Below are 23,000 nucleotides of genomic sequence, written 5' to 3'. Positions count from 1 at the left end.
ATTATAGGGACAGGACATTATAGCAGTATAATATATACAGTATTATAGACACAGGACATTATAGCAGTATAATATATACAGTATTATAGGCACAGGACATTATAGCAGTATAATATATACAGTATTATAGGCACAGGACATTATAGCAGTATAATATATACAGTATTATAGGGACAGGACATTATAGCAGTATAATATATACAGTATTACAGGCACAGGACATTATAGCAGTATAATATATACAGTATTACAGGCACAGGACATTATAGCAGTATAATATATACAGTATTACAGGCACAGGACATTATAGCAGTATAATATATACAGTATTATAGGGACAGGACATTATAGCAGTATAATATATACAGTATTATAGGCACAGGACATTATAGCAGTATAATATATACAGTATTACAGGCACAGGACACTATAGCAGTATAATATAAGCAGTATTACAGGCACAGGACACTATAGCAGTATAATATAAGCAGTATTATAGGCACAGGACATTATAGCAGTATAATATATACAGTATTATAGGCACAGGACATTATAGCAGTATAATATATACAGTATTATAGGCACAGGACATTATAGCAGTATAATATATACAGTATTATAGGCACAGGACATTATAGCAGTATAATATATACAGTATTATAGGCACAGGACATTATAGCAGTATAATATATACAGTATTACAGGCACAGGACATTATAGCAGTATAATATATACAGTATTACAGGCACAGGACATTATAGCAGTATAATATATACAGTATTACAGGCACAGGACATTATAGCAGTATAATATATACAGTATTACAGGCACAGGACATTATAGCAGTATAATATATACAGTATTACAGGCACAGGACATTATAGCAGTATAATATATACAGTATTATAGACACAGGACATTATAGCAGTATAATATATACAGTATTATAGGGACAGGACATTATAGCAGTATAATATATACAGTATTATAGGGACAGGACATTATAGCAGTATAATATATACAGTATTATAGGGACAGGACATTATAGCAGTATAATATATACAGTATTATAGGGACAGGACATTATAGCAGTATAATATATACAGTATTATAGGCACAGGACATTATAGCAGTATAATATATACAGTATTACAGGCACAGGACATTATAGCAGTATAATATATACAGTATTACAGGCACAGGACATTATAGCAGTATAATATATACAGTATTATAGGGACAGGACATTATAGCAGTATAATATATACAGTATTATAGGCACAGGACATTATAGCAGTATAATATATACAGTATTACAGGCACAGGACACTATAGCAGTATAATATAAGCAGTATTATAGGCACAGGACATTATAGCAGTATAATATATACAGTATTACAGGCACAGGACACTATAGCAGTATAATATATACAGTATTACAGGCACAGGACATTATAGCAGTATAATATATACAGTATTACAGGCACAGGACATTATAGCAGTATAATATATACAGTATTATAGGCACAGGACATTATAGCAGTATAATATATGCAGTATTACAGGGACAGGACATTATAGCAGTATAATATATACAGTATTATAGACACAGGACATTATAGCAGTATAATATATACAGTATTATAGGGACAGGACATTATAGCAGTATAATATATACAGTATTACAGGCACAGGACATTATAGCAGTATAATATATACAGTATTATAGGGACAGGACATTATAGCAGTATAATATATACAGTATTATAGGCACAGGACATTGTAGCAGTATAATATATACAGTATTACAGGCACAGGACATTGTAGCAGTATAATATATACAGTATTATAGGGACAGGACATTATAGCAGTATAATATATACAGTATTATAGGCACAGGACATTATAGCAGTATAATATATACAGTATTATAGGCACAGGACATTATAGCAGTATAATATATACAGTATTATAGACACAGGACACTATAGCAGTATAATATATACAGTATTACAGGCACAGGACATTATAGCAGTATAATATATACAGTATTATAGGCACAGGACATTATAGCAGTATAATATATACAGTATTACAGACACAGGATATTATAGCAGTATAATATATACAGTATTATAGGCACAGGACATTATAGCAGTATAATATATACAGTATTACAGGCACAGGACATTATAGCAGTATAATATATACAGTATTATAGGCACAGGACATTATAGCAGTATAATATATACAGTATTATAGGGACAGGACATTATAGCAGTATAATATATACAGTATTACAGGCACAGGACATTATAGCAGTATAATATATACAGTATTACAGGCACAGGACATTATAGCAGTATAATATATACAGTATTACAGGCACAGGACATTATAGCAGTATAATATATACAGTATTATAGGGACAGGACATTATAGCAGTATAATATATACAGTATTATAGGCACAGGACATTATAGCAGTATAATATATACAGTATTACAGGCACAGGACACTATAGCAGTATAATATAAGCAGTATTATAGGCACAGGACATTATAGCAGTATAATATATACAGTATTATAGGCACAGGACATTATAGCAGTATAATATATACAGTATTATAGGCACAGGACATTATAGCAGTATAATATATACAGTATTATAGGCACAGGACATTATAGCAGTATAATATATACAGTATTATAGGCACAGGACATTATAGCAGTATAATATATACAGTATTATAGGCACAGGACATTATAGCAGTATAATATATACAGTATTACAGGCACAGGACATTATAGCAGTATAATATATACAGTATTACAGGCACAGGACATTATAGCAGTATAATATATACAGTATTACAGGCACAGGACATTATAGCAGTATAATATATACAGTATTATAGACACAGGACATTATAGCAGTATAATATATACAGTATTATAGGGACAGGACATTATAGCAGTATAATATATACAGTATTATAGGCACAGGACATTATAGCAGTATAATATATACAGTATTATAGGCACAGGACATTATAGCAGTATAATATATACAGTATTACAGGCACAGGACATTATAGCAGTATAATATATACAGTATTATAGGCACAGGACATTATAGCAGTATAATATATACAGTATTACAGGCACAGGACATTATAGCAGTATAATATATACAGTATTACAGGCACAGGACATTATAGCAGTATAATATATACAGTATTATAGGGACAGGACATTATAGCAGTATAATATATACAGTATTATAGGCACAGGACATTATAGCAGTATAATATATGCAGTATTACAGGCACAGGACACTATAGCAGTATAATATAAGCAGTATTATAGGCACAGGACATTATAGCAGTATAATATATACAGTATTACAGGCACAGGACATTATAGCAGTATAATATATACAGTATTACAGGCACAGGACATTATAGCAGTATAATATATACAGTATTACAGGCACAGGACATTATAGCAGTATAATATATACAGTATTACAGGCACAGGACATTATAGCAGTATAATATATACAGTATTACAGGCACAGGACATTATAGCAGTATAATATATACAGTATTACAGGCACAGGACATTATAGCAGTATAATATATACAGTATTACAGGCACAGGACATTATAGCAGTATAATATATACAGTATTATAGGGACAGGACATTATAGCAGTATAATATATACAGTATTATAGGCACAGGACATTATAGCAGTATAATATATACAGTATTATAGGCACAGGACATTATAGCAGTATAATATATACAGTATTACAGGCACAGGACATTATAGCAGTATAATATATACAGTATTACAGGCACAGGACATTATAGCAGTATAATATATGCAGTATTACAGGCACAGGACATTATAGCAGTATAATATATACAGTATTACAGGCACAGGACATTATAGCAGTATAATATATACAGTATTACAGGCACAGGACATTATAGCAGTATAATATATACAGTATTACAGGCACAGGACATTATAGCAGTATAATATATACAGTATTACAGGCACAGGACATTATAGCAGTATAATATATACAGTATTATAGACACAGGACATTATAGCATTGCTATTACCAGATGCCCGTACACATCCTCCGGCCCCAGGTAGAACGTGCTGTTTAGCGCCTGTTCTAGCCTCTCTGGGACCAGCCTGGAGCGGTAGAAGTCAGCGGCAGCGGCGGCTTCCCGGGACATAGCGGTGTCGGTGGACGAGGCCGCGTGTTGGTTGCCAGGTAACGCGGCGTGATGCTGTCCGGTTACTATGAGCACAGCGCGGCGGGAGTGCGCATGCGTGCAGAACATCCCGTCACTAGAGAGAAGGCGATGTCTATCTATACATATACATGTGACCGGCTACAGGAAAATGGTGGACATTGGCAGTCATTGGTCTGTGACGTCATCCTGTGAGGTAACCAGTGATGTCATTCCTCAGCTCAGGCACATGTATAGATAATAACATTATCAGTCACATCTTATTCCCCTCTGTGGTTAGTAGAAGAGGTACAGTGACCCATCATGTACTTATAGCAATGGTGTTGGCTGGGGATCTGAGCGGTGACTGTGTACACGCTATAAGGCACTACATATCCCAGCTTGGCTGTAGCCCCGGGTTACCACCTTTCCTCTGCCCCTGATCACAGCAGTGTGTCATAGATTGTCCGAGTGACCCGTACCAGGTTATTATACAGTGTATGGGACTCGCCCTACAGATACATGTGTCCCGCTCCCCTAGGCCAGAAGTTTCTATTTCAGACTTTCTGGAAATGTAATAAATGAGGGAATTTGTGCTCAGTTACGTGGTGGTCGCGCTTCTGTTTCTCCACATATTTTATCATAGGTATCAGCACTGATTTTCCCATCACATTGGCCATTAATAATTGTATAAGATCCTAGATCACCAAACCGTTCCACCTCTGCAAGTCAGGAAGCCGACGGTCGAAATGCCGACTCCTGTCATAATACCGATGCCCGGCATACCGAATGAGGGTAAGCCGGGCGGCGGGCGCGGACAGCCACGTGGGGGAGGGATAGTTTCGGGGCTCCTGGGGGGGACTTAGGAGTATACACCCCCCCCGGGACACTTAGTATAGGGGAAGGGGGGGTTAGGGTTAAGCACCTCCAGGGAGAGGTTAGGGTTAGGCACCCTCCCGGGAGACAGGTTTAGGCTGCGGGGATGGGGGGGTTAGGCATTAGGGTGGGAGGTTAGGGTTAGGCACCCCTAAGGGAGGGTTGGGGATAGGGTTATACTAGTACTCACCTAAATCTCCTGTCGGGATTTTCACTGCTGTCGGTCTGCCAGCGTTGGGATTTCAACCTGATTCCCTGCACAGGGCCGGCAACAGATATCTTGGTGCCCTGAACATATATATACATATACATACGAACAATGATGCAGCATTGGGGGTAGAACATTGGGTTGGCCCCCGCCAGGCGAAAACGCAGAAGTCCTGGTGGGTTGGTGCCCACAGGCTAAGATTATGAAGCCCTGGGGTGGCAGTGGTCATGCAAAAGAGCTTAAAGGCCGCTGACCACCATGTGAAGGCTCCGAAGCCCTGGCGAGTTGGCACCCGCCAGGTGAAGACGCCGAAGCCCTGGTGGGTTAGCGCCTGCCAGGCGAAGCCTCTGAAGCCCTTGAGTGGCGGTGGCCATGCAAGAGAGCCTCCCCCCAGGGTTAAGACGCAGTAAAAAAAAGTATTACAATTTCTTCTTCGGGGTATAGGTTGGGAACCAAATCCTGGCACCACGCAGTTAAAGCTTTCAGGTCCCAGGATGCACTGGGTCCACTCTCCCTATAACCCTGCCCCCAAGCCAGAGGCACCTCAGTTTTAAGTTGGTGCCCGGCCGAGTTGGTCACCGTTTGCGCAGGGGTGCTGATTAGCAGCCCCTAAGCTTTATTTTATTTTATGAGTTAAAGGTTTTGTATTTACTTTTTGACTCTTATGAGTGGCAGTGTCAGATTGTCCATAGGACGTCCAAGCTGCCGCGCCGTCACCCTGCCAACGCCGAGTCGTCAGTACAGATCTGGGGATCTCGGGGGACCCCAGAGTCTGTGCTAGCTGGACTCTGCGGATGCCCAGGACTGCTGCCGGATCGACGAGGAGCAGGTAAGGCATTTATGCAGTCCAATGCTTTCGGTCTCTAGGGACAGACCGGAGGCGCTGGCAGTGGCGGCGCCCCCCCATACCCCACGGTCCACTAGACCACCAGGGACTTCAAGTTCGGCAGTGGGAGCCGTCATCCCGGGGGGTTAATAGCCGGCATGGGGCGGCTCCTCCCCCCAGCGCCTTTCAGTGCTATAGTCTGGTGTCCCTGGGCCACGCCTCCTCTGAGGTCTCCAGCCGCCATGTTCCGTCTGGTGCAGCAGATCTCTTGGGATGCAAGCTGCTCCAGTTCCCCTGCGTACCTAGCCATTTGGGTGAGTGTACACAGCGCTATAGCCTCCCCAGATACTGAATCAGTGCCATTTGCAGTATATTATATGTCATGTTTATGTCTATATATATATGTCTGCATTGTATGTGACTTATTCTGGCGCTGACTGTGCTTAATTCTCTAACCTTTCAATGTATATCTATCCCTTTTCTTTACAATCTTCCATAATACAGGTGTACCTAGGATGGTTCTGAGACCTCACATGTATATACTTGGCAATATTTGTGAGGTTTGTCACCAGTGGCGTAACTAGGGTATTTGGAGCCCAGGGCAAATTTGAAAAGGGAGCCCCCCCACCACCACCCCGATATGTGTGCACGGCGAAGGCGCACGCAGAAAAAAATGGGCGTGGTCACTTAAAAATGGGGCGTGTCAACATGACACACCCCTTTATTTTCACTCTGAACATTCCTATCCATATGCACCTTAACCCCAGTAGTACCCCTTATACAGTACCCCCAGTATGCAGTTGTGGTCCCTCTTATGCAGGCCCATAGTAGTGCCCCTTATACAGTATCCCCAGTAGTGGTCCCCCTTATACAGCCCCCAATTAGTTCCCCTTACTCAGTGCCCCCAGTAGTGGTCCCCCCAAATGCAGTGCCCTATGTAGTGTTCCCCCTTATGCAGTGCCCCCAGTAGCAGTCCCCACAATGCAGTGCACCCAGTAGTGGTATCCCCTTATGCAGTGCCCTTTATATAGTGCCCCCAGTAGTAGTCCCCCCCCCCTATGCAGTGCCCTTTATATAGTGCCCCCAGCAGTAGTCCCCCCCATGCAGTTTTCCCAGTAGTGGTCCCCCTTATGCAGGCACCCAGTAGTGATCCCCCCTATCTAGTGCCCCCTGTAGTGGTCTCCGCAGTGCCTCTAGCAGTAAGCCCCTTATATAGTACCCCCAGCAGTAGTCCCCCCCTTCCATGCAGTGCCCCCAGTAGTGGTCCCCCTGATGCAGGCTCCCAGTAGTGACCCCCCCTTTCCAGTGGTCCCTGTAGTGGTCCTTCCTGTTATTGCCCCCAGTTGTGGTCCCCCCAGTGCAGTGCCCCTTGTAGTAGGCCCCTTTTATAATGCCCCCAGTAGTACTTCCCCCACCCCAAGTAGTGGTCCCCAGTTGAGGTTCCCCCTCCCGATTAAGTGCCCCCTGTAATAGCCCCCACCCCCAGTAGAGATCCTCCCAATGATGGTGCCCCCAGTAATAGCCCCCCCATAGAGGTCCTCCTAATAATGGTGCCCCCAGTAATAGCCCCCCCAGTAGAGGTCCTTCTAATAATGGTACCCCCAGTGGTAGCCCCCCCATTGTGCCCCCACCCCAGTAGAGGTCCCCCCAGTAGAGGTCCCCCCAGTGGTAGCCACCCCCGTTGTGCCCCCAGTAGTGCTGACAGGTTTTTAAAAATATATATATAAAAACATAGTTACCTGAATCCACGCTGCTGCTGCTCCTCCAGTCCGCGATGCTGCTCCCGCCGCCGCCGCCCACCAGTCCTCCCGGGCTGGCGCGCTCTGCATAATGGGACAGACGTCATGACGTCTGTCCCATTACCCACTGCAGGAGCCGGACAGAAGTCCGGCTCTTGCAGTGGGTGCTGCAGCAGTCAATATCTGACTCTCATTGGCTGCTGTTTAACACACGCATCGCCGCCAGCGCTGGCGGCGATGCGTGTGTTAAGCACAGCCTGAGCCCGCCTCCTGGCGCTATTGGGCAAGCGCTCAGGGGGAAGGAACGGGCTCAGGTGTGCAGCACAGGACCGGCGCTGGAAGCCTAGCGGTGGTCCTGTGTAAATGTGTAGCGCTGACCGCACTCATTGCGGTTGGCGCTAAACTGGTGGCTACCTAGGGCGGGCCGGACCGTGGCCGGCGGCGCCCCCCCCGCGCCGCCAGTCCCACGGTGCCCAGGGCACGCACCCTGCCTGTCCCCCCCCTAGTTACGCCACTGTTTGTCACATACTGTTCCGTGCTGCGCGTTGCCATATTTTAGGTGGAACTGTGTGTTGCATAGGCTGACAATGGGTCCCTGCAGCTAATGTTAGCGTCAGTCAGGACCAGTATAGCGCTGCTTAATATTTCCACAATGATTGTTAGTCTGACCAGGGGGCGTGGCCACGGAGAGAATGTGGTAGCACACACTAAGTTGCGCTCTCCGGACCAATATATCCTTGCGGTATTATCCTGAGGCACCCCTGGGATTCCACCTAGGTGCCTGGCGGAAGGTCCTGTGGCCGCGGTGTGCAGCTCAGCGGCGGTTGCGGACATTTAATTACCCGGCATTAGGTGTGTGTGGAAGACGGGGCCCGCTCACGTGTCCCGCCGGCGCCATCTTTCCTGTGGGTGCTTGTATATTTCTGCAGGTGCTCCTTCCTGGCGGCTGGCGGCGGTGCACTAACATATCCAGTGGTCTCCCTGAAGTGGCTGAAGGTGAGAGCAGTTCTCTCTGACTCATGTTCATAGTAGGGGTGTGCACCGGCCACTTTTCGTGTTTTGTGTTTTGGTTTTGGATCTGGATCTTTCTTCGTGTTTTGGATCTGGATTGGTTTTGCCAAAACCACTCTTCCGTGTTTTGGGTTCTGGGTTTTGTGTTTTGGATCTGTATTTTTTTTAAAAAAAGCATAAAAACAGCTAAAATCACAGAATTTGTGGGTTTTTCTGCTCCTATGCTATTATTAACCTCAATAACCTTAATTTCCACTCATTTCCAGTCTATTCTGAACACCTCACACCTCACAATAGTGTTTTTATGTCCAAAAGGTTGCACCGAGGTAGCTGGATGACTATGCTAAGAGACACGAGTGGGCGGCACAAACACGTGACCCATCTAGGAGTGGCACTGCAGTGGCAGACAGGATGGCAGTTTGAAAAACTAGGCCCCAAACTGTACATAATGCAAAGAAAAAAAAGAGGTGCAAGATGGAATTGTCCTTGGGCCCTCCCACCCACCCTTATGTTGTATAAACAGGACATGCACACTTTAACAAACCAATCATTTCAGCGCCAGGGTCTGCCACACAACTGTGGCTGAAATGATTGGTTCGTTTGGGCCCCCACAAAACAAGCTGGCAATTAATCTGTCCCTGCACAAACTGTCTCTACGGAGGCAAGATGTCGTCCTCATCCTCCTCATCCACTGATTCCTCACCCTCTTCAGTGTTGTGTAAATCCTCATCCTCACAGAGTATTAACTCGTCCCCAATGGAATCCACCACCACAGGTCCCTCTGTATGTTCTGGAGGCTGGACTCCCTGGAAGAGTTGATAATTCATTTTTATGAACATCATCTTCTCCACATTTTGTGGAAGCAACCTCCTACGCCTTTCGCTGACAAGGTTCCCGGCTGCACTAAACACTCTTTCGGAGTACACACTGGAGGGGGGGCAACTCAGGTAAAATAGAGCCAGTTTGTACAGGGGCCTCCAAATTGCCTCTTTTTCCTGCCAGTACAGGTATGGACTGTCTGACATGCCTACTTGGATGCTGTCACCGATGTAATCCTCCACCATTCTGTCAATGGTGACAGTATCATATGTAGTGACAGTAGACATGTCAGAAATTGTTGCCAGGTCCTTCAGTCCGGACCAGATGTCCAAACTTGGTCCTGCCTGCCCTGCATCACCGCCAGCGGGTTGCTTAGGATACCTAAGTTTTTTCCTGGCAGCCCCAGTTGCGGGAGAAAATGAAGAAGGAGCTGTTGACGTGTCACGTTCCGCTTCAGCTGACAGTGTGTTCACCAGCAGGTCTTTGCACCTCTGCAGGCTTGTGTCGGCCGGAAAGAGAGACACCACATAGGCTTTAAATCTAGGATCGAGCACGGTGGCCAAAATGTAGTGGTCTGATTTCAACAGATTGACCACCCTGGAATCCTGGCAAAGCGAATGAAGGGCTTCATCCACAAGTCCCACATGCCGAGCGGAATCACTCCGTCTTAGCTCCTCCTTCACCTTCTCCAGCTGCTTCTGCAAAAGCCTGATGAGGGGAATGACCTGATTCAAGCTGGCAGTGTCTGAACTGACCACGTGTGGCAAGTTCGAAGGGCTGGAGAACCTTGCACAACACGGAAATCATTCTCCACTGCGCTTGAGTCAGGTGCATACCCCCTCCTTTGCCTATGTCATAGGTGGATGTATAGGCTTGAATGGCCTTTTGCTGCTCCTCCATCCTCTGAAGCATATAGAGGGTTGAGTTCCACCGCGTCACAACCTCTTGCTTCAGGTGATGGCGGGGCAGGTTCAAGAGTGTTTGCTGGTGCTCCAGTCTTCGGCACGCAGTCGCTAAATGGCGAAAGTGGCCAGAAATTTTTCGGGCCACCCAAAGCGTCTCCTGCACGCCCGTGTCACTTTTCATAAAATTCTGCACCACCAAGTTTATTGTGTGAGCAAAACATGGGACGTGCTGGAATTTGCCCAGATGTAATGCCCGCACAATATTGGTGGCGTTGTCAGATATCACAAATCCCCAGGAGAGTCTAAGTGGGGTAAGCCACTGGGCGATGATTTCCCTCAGTTTCTCTAAGAGGTTGTCAGCGGTGTGTCTATTACTGAAACCGGTGATACACAGCATAGCCTGCCTTGGAATGAGCTGGCGTTTCTGAGATGCTGCTACTGGTGATGCTGCTGTTGTTGCTGCATAAGGTGATACATCTACCCAGTGGGCTGTCACAGTCATATAGTCCTTAGTCTGCCCTGTTCCACTTGTCCACATGTCCGTGGTTAAGTGGACATTGGGTACAACGGTATTTTTCAGGACACTGAGGATACTTTTTCTGACATTTCTGTACAGTCTCGGTATCGCCTGCCTAGTGAAGTGGAATCTAGACGGGATTTGGAACCGGGGACACACTACCTCCATCAATTGTCTAAATCCCACTGCACTAATGGTGGATACCGGACGCACGTCTAACACCAACATAGCAGTCAAGGCCTCAGTTATACGTTTTGCTTCAGGATGACTGCTGTCGTACTTCATCCTCCTCGCTAAGGACTGTTGGAGGGTCAATTGTTTAGTAAAAGTAGTGGTGTTCCTACTTCCTCTCTGGGATGATGAACGACTCCCAGCAGCAGCAGCGGCAGCAGGAGGCGTAGCAATGCAGGATCCTCCGGAGGAATCCCGGATAGGAGAGTCAGTCATGCCAGTGACATGGCCTGCAGGACTACTTCCGATCCTGACTAAGGAGGAAATTGATGAGGAGGGAGTTGACGGTGTGGTTTGCAGGCACTTGGATACAACAGGACAACGGGATTTAGGTGTCCCTGGACTGCTTACAGTCTTAGCCAAAGTTTCTGAACTTGACAGTAACTTATTATGAATGCGCTGCAGGTGCCGTATAAGGGAGGATGTTCCTAGGTGGTTAACGTCCCTACCCCTACTTATTCCACCTTTACATAAGGTACATATGGCAAGACAGTTGTTGTCCGGATTTGGATAGAAATATTGCCAGACCAAAGAGGTGGAATGTTTGGTCTTCTGCCCAGGCATGACCGTGATGGGCTTTTTCATCCCACGGACAACAATCTCCCCCGGAGCCTGATTTAAACAAACCACATCACCATCAGAATCCTCCTCGCCAACTTCCTCCTCAGCGCCAGCTACACCAGTATCCTCATCCTGTTGTACTTCAACAGTGACATCTTCAATTTGCTTATCAGCAAGTGGACTGTGGGTGCTCCTTTCAGCACTTGCAGGGGGCGTGCAAATGGTGGAAAGAGCCACCTCTTCCCGTCCAGTGCTGGGAAGGTCAGGCATCGCAACCGCCACCACACTTGGACTCTCCTTGGGGATTTGTGATATCTTCTTAGAACGCACAGTTCTTCGCTGTGCTTTTGCCAGCTTAACTCGTTTGATTTTTTTAGTGGGAGGAGGGCTTCCATCGTCATGTGAAGCTGAACCACTAGTCATGAACATAGGGAAAGACCTTATGGCATATTGGCAAGTTAACGTTTCTCTTCAGATGATTTAAATGTTTTTTTAAGGTCATTTTCCTGAACTTTGTCATTTGGGATTGTATGTGCCCTCTACTATGACATTGGGCATCGGCCTTGGCAGACGACGTTGATGGCATGTTATCGTCTATGTCATGGCTAGTGGCAGCAGCTTCAGCACTAGGAGGAAGTGGTTCTTGATCTTTCTCTATTTTATTTTTATCGGAGAAAGTTTGGTCGTCCATTTATGTTATATCGATTTGATATATACGTGCTGCTAAGGCGCACACAAACACAGAAAATATTTTTTTATTTTTGCTGGAGAGTAGTGCACTTTGTGGGTTACACCACCCTTTAAGAAATGAGCCAGCCGGCTCTTTACTTATGGGACAAAGGCGCACGCTTGGCGCAGCTCCTTTGTTGATGCACGTGCGGCTACTGCGCACACAATTCACAAACACAGAAAATATTTTTTTATTTGGTTTGGAGTGTACTTTGGGGGTTACAGCACCCTTTAATTGTCAAGCCAGCCGGCCCTTTACTTATGACACAGGCGCACGCTTGGCACTACTTTGTTGATGCACGTGCGGCTACTGCGCACACAATTCACAAACACAGAAAATATATTTTTTTTGGTTTGGACTGGAGTGTACTTTGGGGGTTACAGCACCCTTTAACGGTCAAGCCGGCCCTTTACTTATGACAGGCGCATGCTTGGCACTACTTTGTTGATGCACGTGCGGCTACTGTGCACACAATTCACAAACACAGAAAAAATATTTTGTTATTTGGTTTGGAGTGTACTTTGGGGGTTACAGCACCCTTTAATGGTCAAGCCAGCTGGCCCTTTACTTATGACACAGGCGCACGCTTGGCAATACTTTGTTGATGCACGTGCGGCTACTGCGCACACAATTCACAAACACAGAAAAAATATTTTGTTATTTGGTTTGGAGTGTACTTTGGGGGTTACAGCACCCTTTAAGTGTCAAGCCAGCCGGCCCTTTACTTATGACACAGGCGCACGCTTGGCACTACTTTGTTGATGCACGTGCGGCTACTGCGCACGCAATTCACAAACACAGAAAAAATATTTTGTTATTTGGTTTGGAGTGTACTTTGGGGGTTACAGCACCCTTTAACGGTCAAGCCAGCCGGCCCTTTACTTATGACACAGGCGCACGCTTGGCACTACTTTGTTGATGCACGTGCGGCTACTGTGCACACAATTCACAAACACAGAAAATATATTATTTTTTTAGCACTTGGAGGGAGCACCCCTGATGGACAGAGCACCCCCTGGACAACACTACAGCACCCCTTTAGGACTGGGACACTGCACAGGACTTTGGAGTGGACACAGCCCCTATGGAGAACTGACTGCACAACACAGTCCAGCCAGCCCCTATGGACTTTGAAGTAGTGGACACAGCCCCTATTAACAACAGCAGCACAGCACAACACAGCCAGCCCCTATGGACTTTGAAGTAGTGGACAACAGCAGCACAGTGCAGCACAGCACAGCACATTACTACTCTGCACTATACTACACTACACTACACAGCCCAGCCAGCCCTAACTCCCACCCTCCCTCTTCACTGTCCACAGCCGAGTGAGAAAATGGCGCCGACGCGGGTACCTTATATAGGATCCAAAACCTGCGAGACCCGGAAGGCGGGATGATGATGTTTTGCCTCGATTTCAGATCCGAGTCAGGCGGGAAAAGTCGAGCCTGACTCGGATCTGCCTCGGATCGGGGGGGCTCGGCGGGGTTCGGATTTCAGAAATCCGAACCCGCTCACCCCTAGTTCATAGGGCAGTGACATCACACCCCCACCCCCAGCCTCTAGACCACCATATCTCCTGACAGTTGTTGATCTGTATCAGTTATACAAAAAGGGGGACTGTATATATATATATATATATATATATATTCCTCTATACTCCTACCTCCAGCTCTATACAGTAATATACGGCAGGACCTTCCCATTTACACTCTCATGATGGGGAAAAACTCCGAGGCTGCAGCGAAGCTGGACAAATTCTCCAGAGTACCCCCTGCTCAATCCACTTCTACTGCATGGGGAGACAATTCCCCTCCTACATCTCCAGCAGAATCGGTGGCCTCGGTTGAGTCGTCAGAACGCGTTCTGGAGGCGGTGACGGCTTGTGAGACCAGGCTGTCAGATAAAATTGGAAAGGTGCAGTCAGATCTCTCAGTTATACACCATGAGCTGCAGTGTGTGCGGGAGAGAGTGGGCGAGGGGACAACCCGCACTTATACCCTGGAGGAAAAGATAGCGCCTCTGAGTGTTAGAGATGATTCCATGGACTCGCAGTTTCTTTCCATACAGAGGAAAATGTCTGACATGGAGGGACGCAAAGTTCCTGCACTATCATGACCTCAGACTGGCCCGCACTAGTGGTCCTTTACTATGGAACGGGACTCGTGTTTTAGTATTCCCGGATTTCGCTATGGAAATACAAAAGGACAGGGCCCAATTTCTCACGATCAAAAGGCGCCTGCGGGACCTCAACATTTCATATGCCATGCTATACCCATCTAAACTCCGAGTAGTTGCTGATGGTGAAACCAAATTCTTCACGACTCCGCTGGAGGCGGCACTCTGGCTGGATTGCCGCAGACCCGCCAGGGATGCATTGGCTAATGACTGACATCATGATATCTTGCGTTACACCAGTCATTTGTTGTTACACGGCTAGTGTTTATTTTTTCTATGCTACAGTATCTATAGTTTGTGTGTAAATGCTCCCAGTATTTGATTAGACGAAGTGTGTGTGTGTGTATATATATATATATATATATATATATATATGTGTATATATATATGGGTTAACTGCTGCTGACATCATATATCTACGGATATTTTTCTAATAATTGTTATTCCATATTGTTTGAGTACTATATTCATTTACACCATTAATGTGTTGAGATTTCTAATCTCTTCTAGATAAATTAATAAGTGTTTTCCGCTGGTTAGGTACCGCCTAATTTTATACTGGAATTTTCAAAGATGTGTGTTTATTCCTGGGGGTTAATTCCGTGTCTGGAGACCTCCAGGTGCTATGTTCTATTGCCATTATATATTTTGCTCCAGTTAATTGTTAGTAGTAAGGTAATATATAATAATTATATTGCCTAGTTTAGTTTAATAGTGTGGGGCAGGGTGTTCAGGTACAAGGTATGACTAGGTTGGGTTTGGTATACAGGGTGGGGGAGGTTTTAGGGGATGGGTTCGTGTCTGTTGATATGGGATATTTTTATTTTTTGTGTGTGTAGTGGTTTCCTTCCGCTATGTGTGATTTTCTATACATTTCCTCTGTACGCTTCCAAGGCTGTTTAAATATTTTCTAAGGTGTATCAAATGACGGCATTGCCAAAGGTTAATATTCTTACTTGGAATGTGAGGGGTTTAAATGTTAAATCAAAAGATCATTAGTGTTCAGACAGGTGAAACAGTATAATTCAGATATAATTTGTCTGACGGAGACTCATTTGATTGGTGGGAAATTGATGTCCTTGAAAAAGCCATGGATTGGCTGGACATATCATTCTACGCACACTTCTGCATCCAGGGGTGTGTCCATATTAGTGCGTAAATCTGTCCAATTTTCAATGGAGCAGGTGCAATGTGATACATGGGGTAGATATGTGTTCCTAAAATGCTAAATTAACTCTTTATCTGTACTATTAATGGCGGTATACATTCCACCACCATACTCACATGAGGTTCTCAAAAAGGTGGCTGAGTTTTTGGCCATGTTCCCGGACACACCTGCCTTGTGCCTGGGAGATTTTAATAATATCCTAAACCCATTGTTAGACAGGCATAGAGTGTCTGCTCCATACACAGGGGAGGGGAATCTGGTTTTTCAAATATGGTCCAGGGGATGGGCTTGATTGATACCTGGAGGATGAGATATCCTAATGTGAGACAATATTCTTGTTTCTCCTATACACACTGATCGTTTTCCAGGATTGATATGGCTTTAGTTACATCAGGTTTATTACCGAGAGTACGTAAGATAATTTGAGACTAGGGGTATTTCCGACCACTCCCCATTAACAGTCAGTCTGGACATGGAGGGACAACGGGGTCAACAATTCTGGAAATTTAACCAGTTCTGGTTGTCATGCATGGGATCTGGGGCGGAATTAGAGGCCGCGTGGAAAGATTGTTTTGAATTAAATAATGGCACTGCATCTGCTGCAATTATCTGGGATACCTTTAAGTCATTTCTAAGAGGCTCTTTAATTCAGAAAATTGCTAATTTAAAGTTTTCTTCTAAAAAAACAGAAGTGGATCTGGAAGCTTCCTGCAAATCTTTAGAGTTAGCCTATATCTCTGACGGATCAGAAGCGAGTAAAAGAGCATGGTATGATGCACAAAAATTATGGAGGGATTGCTTAATGGACAAGGCCCAATATAAAATTCTCTTTAATTCGCATTTACAATATGCTAGGGGTGATAGACCTGGATCATATTTAGCTAACCTGGCTCGAATAGAACAAAAGTCATCCAATACGGTGGTTACATTAGTTGGGTCAGATAATGTTGCATGTGTGCGAACCCCAGAGATAGCAGAAGAATTTGTAAGGTATTATCATCAATTATACAAATCTAGGCTGGTTTATACTCAACCAGAAGTGAGTGAATTTGTGTCTGCTATTTCCCTTCCGACACTCTCTCCGGAGGCGAGGGATTTGCTGGATTCTCCCTTGACATTAGAGGAAATGAGATGGCCTTAAATTTGTTTCCCAATGGTAAAGCCCCAGGGTTAGATGGGATCCCACCTGAGTTATACAAAAAACATAATAAAATACTTGTACCCCAATTATTTGAACTTTTTAATCAAATGTACACGAATAATACATAATAAATCTATGTCTGAGGCATTAATAATTGTATTACCTAAGCCAGACAAAGATGCTACTCGGCCAGATTCATATAGACCTTTATCACTACTCCCCTCAGATATAAAAATCCTAGCAAAAGTATTGGCCTCCAGGATTAATCAGACTATAACCCAACTGATCCCTTCTGATCAGACAGGCTTTATGCCTGGTAAGTCCACGGCAGTCAATTTACGCCGATTATTCACAAACCTCCAGTTAAAGCGGGAAGATGCAGAAACCTCTATTATTGTCTCATTGGATGCCGCTAAGGCGTTCGATTCAGTTGAGTGGTTGTTTCTTTGGGAAACCATGGAACGCTTTGGTATTGGCCCGGGATACATTAAGTGGGTAAAACTCTTATATATGAATCCTGTGGTGAGGGTGTCAGTGAACGGTTATGTGTCTACATCTTTTTCACTATATAGGGGAACAAGGCAGGAATGTACCCTGTCACCCATTTTATTTGCTATGGCGATTGAGCCTCTGGCCTGTATGATTAGAGATCAATCAAATATTCATGGGTTTCAGCAAGGTTCAAAGATTTGATAAAATTGCACTTTATGCGGACGATATACTACTCTTTATCTCGCAATATAAGACATCTATGCCTAAGGCCCTTGAAATTATTGATCTATTTGGGAAATACTCAGGATTGTTAATTAATTGGGATAAATCCTGTATCCTCCCATTTAGGGGCTCTTGCCCCAATGATCCTAGTATAAATCTTCCCCTACAATGGGTGGATTTGTTTAAATATCTGGGAATCTTGGTCTCTAATACACCTCAAAAGTATATATCACTGAACGTAAAGCCACAGATTGAGTATCTCAAGTCCCGTGTCCCGATATGGAGTAAATTGCCACTAACTTTAACGGGCAGAGTAAATTTAGTTAAAATGGTTCTCCAACCCAAAATCCTCTACATTGTGAATCACTCCCCGGTATATATCCCTCAGAAATTTTTCAAACAAATCGATGGTCTGTTGTCCTCAGTTCTCTGGGTTAACAAAAGAGTTAGGATTAGATTGGACACTTTAACCAGACCTCATGATTGTGGTGGTCTGGTGCTACCCCTTTTCAAATTATATTACTATGCTGCACAATTATCACATATATGGGATTGGATAAATGATAAAACGGCGGTCTCCCTACCTGCCTTAATACTGGCTGAGTCCAAGACAGGTCTATCGCCATTGTGTCTAGAGTGATAATATACACATAGTTAGTATGCCCTTAATTAAGCAGGCCATTAATATTTGGAGACTTGCCTCGCGTATTCTGCAGGCGGAAGGTATAGATCCAGATACTCTGCTAGCACATGCCAATAATCTTAAGGAGCTCTCTGCCCTTCAGGTCGGAGAAACACGGGGTCAGTGGGATGTAGTGTTCCGGGGTCAGTGGGACGTAGTGTCCCGGGGTCAGTGAGACGTAGTGTCCCGGGGTCAGTGGGACGTAGTGTCCCGGGGTCAGTGGGACATAGTGTCCCGGGGTCAGTGGGACGTAGTGTCCCGGGGTCAGTGGGACGTAGTGTCCCAGGGTCAGTGGGACGCAGTGTTCCGGGTCAGTGGGACGTAGTGTCCCAGGGTCAGTTATTTCAGACGGGAGTTCTAAAGTTCTTTCATCAATTGCAACTTGAGTTGATGTCCCCAATAATTTTTTATTTTGGTATCTTCAGCTTAGACATGCGCTCTTAATGCCCAATTCTCTGATGTGCCTTTGACCTTACAGGAATCTCCTATTAAAACTCTATTACAATCTGTTAGTTCTGGTCGCTTGGTATCTGTGATTTATACTAATTTATTGAACAAGCCTCATAAGTCTGATCTAACATCCATAAAACAACAATGGGAAAATGACGTTGGGGTATTGGCGGAGGAGGACTGGAGTGTAGCTCTTGCTAGTCCACGCCTGGCCACTATGTCTGTCAGATATCAGCAGATACAGTATTTCATATAACATAGAGTATATATGACACCCGTCTGAATACTGAGAATAGGGGGAAGGACAGATTCAAAGTGTCCCAAATGCAATTCGTCCGAGGGTAATTTTTGGCATCTGTTCTGGTTATGTCCTATAGTAAATTCCTTTTGGCAAAGCGTACTCAGGGTGATTGTTTCTATGGGCATACCTCGGGATATTCTTACCCCTGCGGCATGTACTTTGGCTGTAATAAATGCAGACGCAATTGACAAACCTGCTATACGTTTTAGTAATAATCTTTGTGCGCTTGCCAAAGTATGTATAGCAAGGGATAGGATGGCAAATGCTGGGCCAAATCTGGAAACCTGGTTATCTCTAGTTGGAGCGGTTGCAGCACATGAAAACTATGTCTATAGATATATCTCAGAAGTACTATACTGTATGGGACAGATGGCTAGACTCCCCATATAACCGTTCAGGGGCTGCATTAATGAGTAATCCCTTACAATATAGTATTACATGTGGGATGCGGTAATAGATGCGATCATTATGATTTTATATACCAGATGAATATACTTTTTATGTGTTATATATACAGAGAAAGATTGTATTGTATGGTAAAGTGATATTTAAATAGCATGTAGTGAATCCACACGTATGTTTTTTGTTTTTGTCTTTTCTTATTTTTATTGTTTTTATTTCATCAATGAATTGTTTACATTGCTTTATTGTTTATAAATGTACATTTAATTGTATACTCAATACAAAATGTAATAAAAAACTATTGGATTTAAAAAAAAAAGAAAAAAAAGGAAACAGAGGGCCTGATCCAGAGCCGGACGCTCTGACCAGAGCGGTCGCTCTGAATCAGGGCCCTCCTACCTAAAATTGGAGCGGCCTCCTGGCCGCTCACATAGCTGTGGGTAACCACCCACAACAGTCTGTCATTTCCCTGGCAGGGATTACCACAACAGTCTGTCATTTCCCTGGCAGGGATTACCACAGCAGCCTGTCATTTCCTTGGCAGGGATTACCACAACAGTCTGTCATTTCCCTGGCAGGGATTACCACAACAGTCTGTCATTTCCCTGGCAGGGATTACCACAACAGCCTGTCATTTCCTTGGCAGGGATTACCACAACAGTCTGTCATTTCCCTGGCAGGGATTACCACAACAGTCTGTCATTTCCCTGGCAGGGATTACCACAACAGTCTGTCATTTCCCTGGCAGGGATTACCACAACAGTCTGTCATTTCCCTGGCAGGGATTACCACAGCAGCCTGTCATTTCCCTGGCAGGGATTACCACAGCAGCCTGTCATTTCCTTGGCAGGGATTACCACAACAGTCTGTCATTTCCCTGGCAGGGATTACCACAACAGTCTGTCATTTCCCTGGCAGGGATTACCACAACAGCCTGTCATTTCCTTGGCAGGGATTACCACAACAGTCTGTCATTTCCCTGGCAGGGATTACCACAACAGTCTGTCATTTCCCTGGCAGGGATTACCACAACAGTCTGTCATTTCCCTGGCAGGGATTACCACAGCAGCCTGTCATTTCCCGGGCAGGGATTACCACAGCAGCCTGTCATTTCCCTGGCAGGGATTACCACAACAGTCTGTCATTTCCCTGGCAGGGATTACCACAACAGTCTGTCATTTCCCTGGCAGGGATTACCACGTGGATGTCGTTTCTACAAAACATAAAATGGCGTAATAAACGCCCTGTGGTTACTTCCCAGTCTGCACTGCTGTCTAACACAGATCGTCAGCCAAGAGTGAACTGGATGATGTATCGGACTTCTTTCCCTCTCACACGGGGGGAGCCTAAATGAAGTATTATTATCCCTGCTTTGGTGCTGGCGGTCAAGAACCTGCACCTAAATCAAATCACCCTCAGTTTAAGCATTAAAGTGTCTTCGGCTGTGTTCCCCTTCTATGACCAGTGGGTGGATCACATGGCGGGAGTCTGGCTATCACCAGATAAGAGGTATCACAAAGGCGTTTGGCCTAATGTGTTCTATTCCCTGAGGGTCATTACAAGTAATAGAAATCACCTCCTGGGGTGGATTTTCATGTTACATGTTAAGAGCGCTACTACACCTCCCATTCCTGCCCGGACGGATTCTATGGATCCGTAGGTGGTAACTTTGCCTAAAATCAATATACTCACTTTCAGGGGCTGTTGCCCGTCCAACCATGGCTGTCACAGGGTTGGCTAATGCTATTGGTGCATTTGTAGAGCTTTTTCCCTCAAAACCTTCTGGGCATCAGGTGTCTTTTGTTGCTCACATAAAAATTCAGTTTCATATGTTGGAGTAACTACAGTGGATATCAGTCGCCTAACCTTCCGGTTTTGGCTGAGACTGTATCCGCCGCCATACCCTATTACTGCGCTCATGGAAGGCAGAGGTGGACTCCAAGATAGGCCTTAAAATGGATACCCTATATTGGGGAGATCTTGTTTGGTACTGACCATGACAAGATTATAGCAACGTTGGCAGTATCACTAATGGCGAAATTTCCGTCTTCAGCTACTCCCACTTCAAGGCCTCGGACTACATCTGTTAAATCTTTTTGTCCTAAAGGTCAGTCTTTTCCTAGACTGTCGGCCTCCATGAGGGCCGCCGTGCCAAGTGCCGAGCAGGCCTGGACATCCAGATGCCCTGCTTCTAAACCTGGTGATACACATTCAGCATGATGGGACAGGCCTTCATCTGGGGGATCCCAGAGTCAAATACCGACTTTTCAGTTCACGCAGTGCTGGTGTCAAGTCACCATGGATTCTTGGGTAAGAGTTGAAGTCTCTCACGGGTACGCACTCTCATTGGTCAGACGGCCTCACTACATGTTTTGCAACACATGCCCTTCTTCAGACATGAACAAGGCCTTACAAATCCAGAAAGCTATACAGTCCTTGCAGTAAGCAGGGGTAATTATGCCAGCCCCACTATCTCAGCGAGGGATTGGTTATTCTACTTTCTTTCTGTTGCAGAGACTGAATGGTCTTATTTGGCCTGTCCTCTATCTGAAATTCCTGAAGCAATTCCTACAAGGTGCCTAGGTTTAGGAGGGAACCCCTACGCTACATCATCTGAGCTATGGAACCTGGGGACTTTATGGTATCGCTGGATATTCAGGATGCGTACCTACAGGTACCTATAGTGCCCTCTCATCAGTGTTAGCTCAGGTTTGCTGTGCCTCAGCAACACTTCCAAGTTTTTGGGCTCTGCCCTTTGGACTGTCCACAGCCCCACCGTCTCGGCTGTTCTGCCTTCAGCCGAGACGCCACAGCGAGCTGCCCACGAGGGGCCCACAGCCCAAGTAGAATAAGCATCAACAGAAACAGAAAGGCCTTCCTATGTGCAGGCCCCTGAGGTCTTCTGTCCACACCTTTCTAAGGTTCTAGGCATTGGATTCCTTTGCCTCTCAGGATGCTTTATTTGGGCAATGAATTCTCTCATCTCAGGAGCGTCCCCACCCTTATAAGGACTGCTTTGGGACATCTCCAAGGTCAACCCTGTGGACCCCACAATGGACCATGAAGAAGAAAATGAGAGATATGGTAAGAACTTACCCTTGTTATCTCTCTTTCTTCGTAGTCCATAGGGTCCACAGGGCACCCGCCCTGACGCACCTGGCTTCATATAGGCTGTGTTACTGGTCATTGGTTTCCCGTGTCCTTCTCTTTCAGTATGGTTCTCGAGTGTACCAGTCTTCTCTCTCTTTCCTCTTCCGGCCTTTGGCTACTTACAAACTGAGGTGCCTCG

At 45.0% G+C, this 23,000-nt stretch overlaps 1 protein-coding gene across 4 annotated transcripts in view; it reads right to left on the bottom strand.

The window, feature by feature from the left end:
- The window catches only part of ENO4 (enolase 4), a 238,777-nt gene that overhangs the window by 108,833 nt on the left and 106,944 nt on the right, over positions 1-23,000 (bottom strand). For 3 of the 4 annotated variants that reach the window (XM_088459669.1, XM_088459670.1, XM_088459672.1), the window contains exon 1: positions 4,136-4,303. The exons of the other annotated variant lie outside the window; for it this stretch is intronic. In XM_088459669.1, the coding sequence (XP_088315795.1) occupies positions 4,136-4,255 (120 nt within the window). In that variant the 5' untranslated portion in view covers positions 4,256-4,303. Of the gene's footprint in view, positions 1-4,135; positions 4,304-23,000 lie in introns of those variants that run through there. 4 annotated transcript variants of the gene reach the window in all.

Source organism: Taudactylus pleione, unplaced genomic scaffold, assembly GCF_031769625.1.
Source record: "Taudactylus pleione unplaced genomic scaffold, aTauple2 ptg000926l, whole genome shotgun sequence".
NCBI classification, from domain to species: domain Eukaryota; kingdom Metazoa; phylum Chordata; class Amphibia; order Anura; family Myobatrachidae; genus Taudactylus; species Taudactylus pleione.
Note: the sequence above shows the minus strand (reverse complement) of the source record. Positions and strands in the feature narration are given on the sequence as shown.